General features: G+C 41.4%; 1 protein-coding gene across 6 annotated transcripts; it reads left to right on the top strand.

Annotated features, from left to right (window-relative positions):
* The first annotated feature begins 1,888 nt into the window (after positions 1-1,888).
* Positions 1,889-6,620, top strand: LOC122056743 (uncharacterized calcium-binding protein At1g02270-like). 6 transcript variants are annotated; one of them, XR_006133374.1, is made up of 11 exons: positions 2,108-2,162; positions 2,249-2,353; positions 2,432-2,756; positions 2,842-4,152; positions 4,241-4,317; positions 4,387-4,501; positions 4,578-4,703; positions 5,465-5,500; positions 5,585-5,695; positions 5,775-5,882; positions 6,111-6,620. XR_006133374.1 is itself a non-coding variant. In XM_042618837.1 (10 exons), the coding sequence occupies exons 1-10, from the start codon at positions 2,088-2,090 to the stop codon at positions 6,354-6,356; spliced, it is 1,281 nt and encodes a 426-aa protein (XP_042474771.1). In that variant the 5' UTR covers positions 1,889-2,087; the 3' UTR covers positions 6,357-6,620. The 6 variants fall into 6 exon arrangements, 5 of the variants coding, with proteins under 5 accessions (XP_042474771.1, XP_042474769.1, XP_042474770.1 ...); XM_042618837.1 differs by lacking the exon at positions 5,465-5,500 and having other exon boundaries at positions 1,889-2,162; positions 2,255-2,353; positions 2,432-2,537; positions 3,932-4,152; positions 6,114-6,620; XM_042618835.1 differs by lacking the exon at positions 5,465-5,500 and having other exon boundaries at positions 1,889-2,162; positions 2,432-2,537; positions 3,932-4,152; positions 6,114-6,620.
* Positions 6,621-6,846: the final 226 nt, after the last annotated feature.

Raw genomic sequence — 6,846 nt, 5'->3', positions numbered from 1 at the left:
CGAGGAAAGGAAGAAGATGGCGAGCGCACCAAACAGACGGGGAATAAGGATCGCCGGAGCAGAAAGAGCAGCGTGGAGAAGAAGGTCGATGAAACAAGAAGGCGGCGGAGAGAAGTGGCCGCGAGACTTATAACGTTAGCGTCGAACGGCCATGTCCGTCCGATTCAGGTCGCGAAGAACGAGGTCATCATCCAGCCGTTCATTTCAAACGGCGGCTGCCCCATCGGAGGTAACGCCACCGCCATACGCTGACAAGAGCAGAATCGCCACGTGTCAGCAGGACACAGGTCGCATTTAATGAGCGCACCTTACCGTGCGCAGCGCACGTGATTGGCAGTAAGGGAAAGGATTTGATAGGGATTTCAAGGGAATACAAGGCACGAGCAAGACACCGCCGAACGGATGAGCACCTCTATGCCTGGCCGAGCGGACTAGTGTAGCGGCCGTTATCCAGTCAGATCGGCAGTCCAGTCAGTCGGACTTCGCCTCCTTCGACTAGACTTGAGGGGGAGGCAAGTGATCCGGCGGTTAGAACAGGGGACCCCCATTCTGAGGGGTCAATGCCACGTGGGAGTCAAAGGGCCAGGTGGCCGACCGGATAAAGATGGGCCGACCTCCCGGCCGGCCGACCGGTGAATAACCGATGGCAAAAGGCGCCCCGACAGAAGTCGGGGTTCCGACGCTCAATTGAACAGTATGAAGGGCCGAGCGGAAGGCCGAAGACAAGGTCACCTACCGCTAGCAGTCCCCATAGCACCTTACCGAGGATCTACCCAGCATATCGATGCAAACGGATCGCCGGACGTGATGTGAGTGTCATCCGGCCGGAGCGTAAGATGAAGGCCGGACGGACGGACTCCTTGTCCAGCCGGACGGACGGGCGCCCCGGCCTGTGGTGGGTAGAGAAGGACAAAAACATCTTATGACAACTGTCAGGTCCTATGGCTAGGCCATACTCCAAGTCTGACAACGAGGTGTCCTGTTGTCCCATCGAAGGCGTGCTTGGACTGTAGCGGTAAGGCGTGAGGTAAGCTTTCTGACAGACGCATACCGCGGTATGGGCTACGGACACGTATGCGCCTCGGTGGACGTGCGTGAGCTCTTTCACCGCTCTTTATAAAGAACCTTATACTTCGCCGGAGGTACGCGTTCAACACCTTTGGAGCCACTCTTTTTTGCTTGCTTGCCTGACTTGAGCGTCGAGGGTCGCCGCCGGGAACCCCTTCCCGGCCCGACTTCTGTGCAGGTTCGCTGGAGGTTCCTGCAACCAGTCGAAGATCCACATCAGCAGCCGGGGAGCGCCACGTGCCCAGCGTCCATTGATTCAGCCTTCGGACAGGATCAATATTCATTAATAAAATTCTTATCAATATACTATATAAATAAAATAATAAAATAAAATAAATAATAAATTTGAATTATCACGCTCAATGACTAATCAAATAAGTAAAAGTTTTAAATAATCAAGATTGAATTAAGAGTTTGATGACATCTAAGTGAACTAAGCTCAAGCCAAACTTCAATAAAGTTAAGCTCATAAAAAATAAACTAAGTCAAACTTAAATAATCATTTTAAAAGCTTGATTCATGCCCTCAGGGCGTAGCGTAGACAGTAGGCGCATGATATCTCTGACATAATGGTCAGAGATCAATTTTCAGAAACTGACGACCTGAAATTTACTCCACTATATATCTATGTCCTATATATCTATATGTATCTCTCTTTATATTCATGAAATCAGCCTTAAATCAGTCTTAGAAGACTTGATAAGATAATGTTTTTTTTTAAAAGTTTGATTATTTTAAATTTAACTTGACTTAATCTGATTACCTTATTAAATAAATTTAAATATTCCAAAGTCCGGGTCAGCCCAGCCAAGCTTGTTTACAGCCCTAAGCAAAGGTTGTGGCGGCAACCGGGACAAGCGGTCGCTTTCCATCGTTGCTTGTCCTTCTCCTCTCCGCCCATGGCTTCTCCTGCTTCCTCCTAATTCTAAATCTTCCCCCTTCCAAATCCCCGCTTCCTCCTCGCGTCTCCCTCCTCACCATCCCAACAACGACGGCGCGCCACTCACGACTTCCTTAGGATGATCTCCAAGCTGTCCGTCTCCTGCACCACCTTCAACATCCTCGCACCCATTTACAAGCGCCTTAGCGAGAAGGTACCTGAATCCAGTCGATTTGGCTTCGTTTTCCGTTCTTGTTCCTTCTATTTAGGTTTCCGGCGTTGGTTTCGCTTTCCCTTTAGGATCAGAGTTGCCGAGAGAGCCAGTACAGGGGCTACTGGCTGAGCCGGAATGAGCGAATCATCGACCGACTCCTGGGAGACCGGTCCTCCATCATTTGCCTTCAGGTGGGGTAATCGATGCTACTGCTCCTCTTGGTACAAAGATCGCATCTTGGGCGATGGTTGTTGATTGAGATTTTGCAGGAGGTATGGATGGGGAACGAGGAGCTGGTGGATATGTACGAGAAGAGGCTTGGAGATGCTGGGTATATCAGCTTCAAGCTTCCTCGGACAAACAACCGCGGCGATGGTGCCTTTTGAGTTCTTGCCCCTTGTCAGAATTTGGTTTGGTTTATGAATTGCTAATGCCTATCATTATTATTTGATATGGTAATATCCATATACCGACATCTTTCAGCATCTTTTATTGTAGTTGCATTAGTATTTGTTGTAGATAGTCTTTCATTGTTAAAAGGGCAGCCCGGTGTATGAAGCTCCCGTCAATCTGGAGTCTAGAGAAAGGTCTATTGTACGCAATCTTACCTTGCTTTGCAAGTGATTGTTTCCATGCCTCAAACATGCGACCTCCATTTCACACGACAGTAATTTTACAGTTGCGCGGAGGCTCCCCTTCAAAGGGAGCCAGTGTTGGTTGCTTACTTGCTTCTTGCTTTTGGAAATCCATGCCCTTTTTCAGCTAAAGGTAATCATAGAGATAAATGGAGGGATAGGATACATGTAGTTGACCCCAAATAGTTGGGATAACTATCAGTTGATTGATCATGATGATGATAATGCTACTTTATTGTATTTGTTCTGTAGATCTATCAAAGTTCATTTTAGTAGGTCCTTGTCTTCTTTATGGGAAAATAAGTCTTTAAAAGAAATCTTTGGGTTGCTAATTGTCTTAGTTTGGAGTGTAGGGTAGTTTTTCGGAGAAGTTTAATTTAATTTGATTTGTTCCAAATTTGTTTAGGTTGGGGTTTTAAAAGGGTCCAATTATGTTTGAATATCTTTGGCATAATCAGATTTTCTCTTGAGTAATTTGTTCTCTATTCAACTCTTTATTTTTTGTTTGACATTGTGTATCTTTGGTGCTACGACAGAGCAATCAAGGGAATTCTATGAAACTTTGTAATTCAACGGCAGTTTAAGTGTAGTTGTTCCTTATTATAGCAGATCTGCATTAGGTCCAAGACGTTGTCATAGAATTTTTGAGATTCTAGAGTGAGGTGTAAGCCTATAGGTTTTTTCCCTTATTATTTTTATCGCTAAATAATTAACCGCAAGTATGACCTAGGTTCTAGTGAATGGATGTCTGTAAGCAAATAAACTTAAACGGTATCATTGTTCAAAGTTCAAGGGTTGAAATTTGATTTGACAGCCTTTTGTCTTGAAGTATGACGGCCTTTTGTGCATTGAATCCCTACATAAATGCCATATTAGCCATTAGATTCCCCTTCATTTTGCAAAGATCATCTGGATTCCTAGCTGAAGTTGCTTAAATCATATTTAAAAAATTCAACATATTTTGTGAAATCAGACACTTCATATTCTATGATGGAAACATCCTGAACTAGATATATGATTAGTGCCTAACGATTCAGTGATCGCTAGTTGAAATCAGAATGTTTCATCTCCTTTTCATCATGCAACTTGATACTGAATCTCTAGTTGAATTAAATTCGTATGCTCGTATTACAGGGCTCCTCACTGCTGTTCGGAGAGACTGTTTTACGATTATAGATTATCGTGAGATGCTCTTTAATGATTTGGGAGACCGTGTTGCGCAGCTACTACGTGTTGAATCAGTTGTTCCTTTATGGCAAGGGTGTAGTAGCAGCATAAATGTACAAATTATTATCGTAAATACACATTTGCTATTTCCACACGATGCTAGTCTCTGTATAGTCCGCTTGCAACAGGTACTATATTATCGTCTCTGATCTATTTCATTTTTTTCAGTCCAAAGGAACCCTGACAGGGACTGTATTTTGTCGTTGTAATTGTTAGGTATACAAGATACTTCAGTCCATCGAGACATATCAAAAGGAGAACGATCTTAGTCCTATTCCTATCATACTTTGTGGGTTGGTATTTCATTGCCTTTTGAAAGTTTGAGTTGAATCAGATTTTCTGTAATCTATCATCTGCTACAGAGATTGGAACGGAAGCAAACGAGGTCAAGTATACAAGTTTCTCATATCACAAGGTTTTGTGTCATCGTACGATGCAGCTCACCATTATACCGACAGCGATGCTGATTGCCACAGGGTAAAAATCTATATAATTTCAGGCGTTATGCAGATACTTCTAAACTTGCTTTCCTTATCGTGTTTCTAATTTGTAGTGGGTGAGCCACCGTAACCATCACGGGAACATTTGCGGTGTTGATTTTATATGGCTTTTAAATCCGAACAACTCTAGGAAACCTCTTCGAACTAGCTGGAAAGAATCAGCCTTTGCCATTATTAAGGTAAATAATCTTTCTCAAACTCTGAGGTATATTTTTCATTTATAAATACATAGTCCCATTTCGATTGACAAGTACATACTAAAGTTGGCAGTTTGCTTTGCTTGGTGATTTTAAATCTTAACTAACAAAATGAAAAATAGACCTATACATCTCTATATGAAGGGTTGTGCAAATGATGCAGCTATTAGATGACACAACTGTGGGGTTGGTGTCTGAGGTTTTCTTAATCATGAATCCTAAAGCAAATTCTAGCAAACCTCATGAATTCAAAAAAAATTCGTGCACAGGATCTAGTTACATCGAAATTTAATAAACGAAATAAAAATGATGAATCTGAATGTAGCGAATTTGTCATCGTCTTAGTTTCATCCATGAAATCTGGTGGTCTTGAGAAGAAGAACAGCAGGCGGATCTTCCATAAGGATTACGGTAAGGTTGCCGTACTCTCCTCGCCAATGAGAAGCGGGGAGGTCTCAAGTTATCCTTTTCTACGGGGACAACACCTTCTATATACAGTTTTGTTATCAAGCCATTAATAATAAGAGAATATGGGTTGATGGATTCTACACATATAAACTCACATCAAATAACATGTGTTATAAAACAACATGTTAGCCCACGGAATAGCGAGATAAAATTACAGTTGGGGCTTTGGGATGAGTTTTAATTAGACATTTAGAGTTTGTTGGATTTTGAGCAGAGATTTAATTTTGGCATCGTACGAGTTTTAAAATCATTCTCTGTTCTTTTATATTCCGCAGGTATCCTAACTAAATGAACTATGGTGCTTGTGGAATGTATGGGCCTTCTTTTCCAGGTTACGCACAGAGAAAGTTCTTCACAAAGGGATTTCGCTAACTATTTGCAGTTTGTTGTTTCAGTATCTTTTGCAAGCAGCTTCTCTTTCTGAAGAAAATGCCTTTGCGTTCCTTAAAGCCGACAGTCCTGGTGACTACATTACCTATCCCGGGTTCTGTCAGGCACTCCACCAGGTACTAATGTTTGATAAAGATTAGGCTACCCTTTTTAACACTATTAAAGTGCATGATCTCATTCCTTGAATCGATGCAGTTAGGTCTGACTGGTCATCGCGATGGCCTTATTCCTGAAGATGCAAAAGACTTGTGGACTGAAGCTGACATTGATGGAAATGGTATGGTGGATCATGAAGAATTTCAGGTAAATTTCAAGTCTGCGATGTTCCTTATCGTCCAAGTTCATGTATAGTAAACTATCATTCGGCATGTTCAAATTCTATTTGAACGAGGCTACTTGGAAAAAATCTCACATTTCAGCATAACTCAGTAATTATCCTTGAATGTGTTAGCCTTCTCATTTCTGAATATGTTATTCGAAACTGCTCTTCTTTGGAAATTAACTCGACTGGGTTAAAACATCATTGTTCAGCAGCGAATTTGGTGTCCAAGTCCAACATGGTCAGAGCATCCTCAGGAAAGCATAGAGCTGGGAACCGAGTGGGGATCAAACACCGCAAAGCCTGTTGCATTAGGATTCAGTGTTAAAGATGCAGTTCTGTTTCCGCCGGAAGTTGAGGAGGGGATGTGGCCGGAGAATTACTCGCTTTCGGACCATGCACCATTAACTGTGGTGTTTTCTCCTGTGAATTTGTCATTTTCTCCACAAAGTTTCTGAACTTCTGATGAATTTGCTGAGCAGTTCTTGAAAATGCTGATGCAGCTGAAGGAAATTTTGCTTCTTGAGTGATCTTTTTTGTTGTTGATCTTGTTTTTGCTCAAATTAATATTTTTGTGTGAAAATATCAATGAACAGGTCAAAAATTCAGTTCTCATTTTTTTTTTATCATATCTTTGTACTTGTAAAAATATACATATTATTCGTGTGCCTGTAATAAATTTTCCATGATAAAAGAAATGTATCCATATTTTTTATTGATAATTTTACCATTATTATATTAGCGATTACAAGTGTTGATAAAAATTGAAAGGGCATTCCTTTTAATTGGAATAGTCTAACATCTCTTTCTTATTTATTATCAAAAAGAATTTCGTCTACGCACATGTTACCTTTTGAAATATTATTGTAGTAGTTATATACTTGTAGAAGTTATAATTTTATAGCTACAATATAATTGTAATAATTATAATTTTATAGTTATGGTAAT

Source organism: Zingiber officinale, chromosome 3B (genome assembly GCF_018446385.1).
Source record: "Zingiber officinale cultivar Zhangliang chromosome 3B, Zo_v1.1, whole genome shotgun sequence".
Taxonomy (NCBI): domain Eukaryota; kingdom Viridiplantae; phylum Streptophyta; class Magnoliopsida; order Zingiberales; family Zingiberaceae; genus Zingiber; species Zingiber officinale.
Note: the sequence above shows the minus strand (reverse complement) of the source record. Positions and strands in the feature narration are given on the sequence as shown.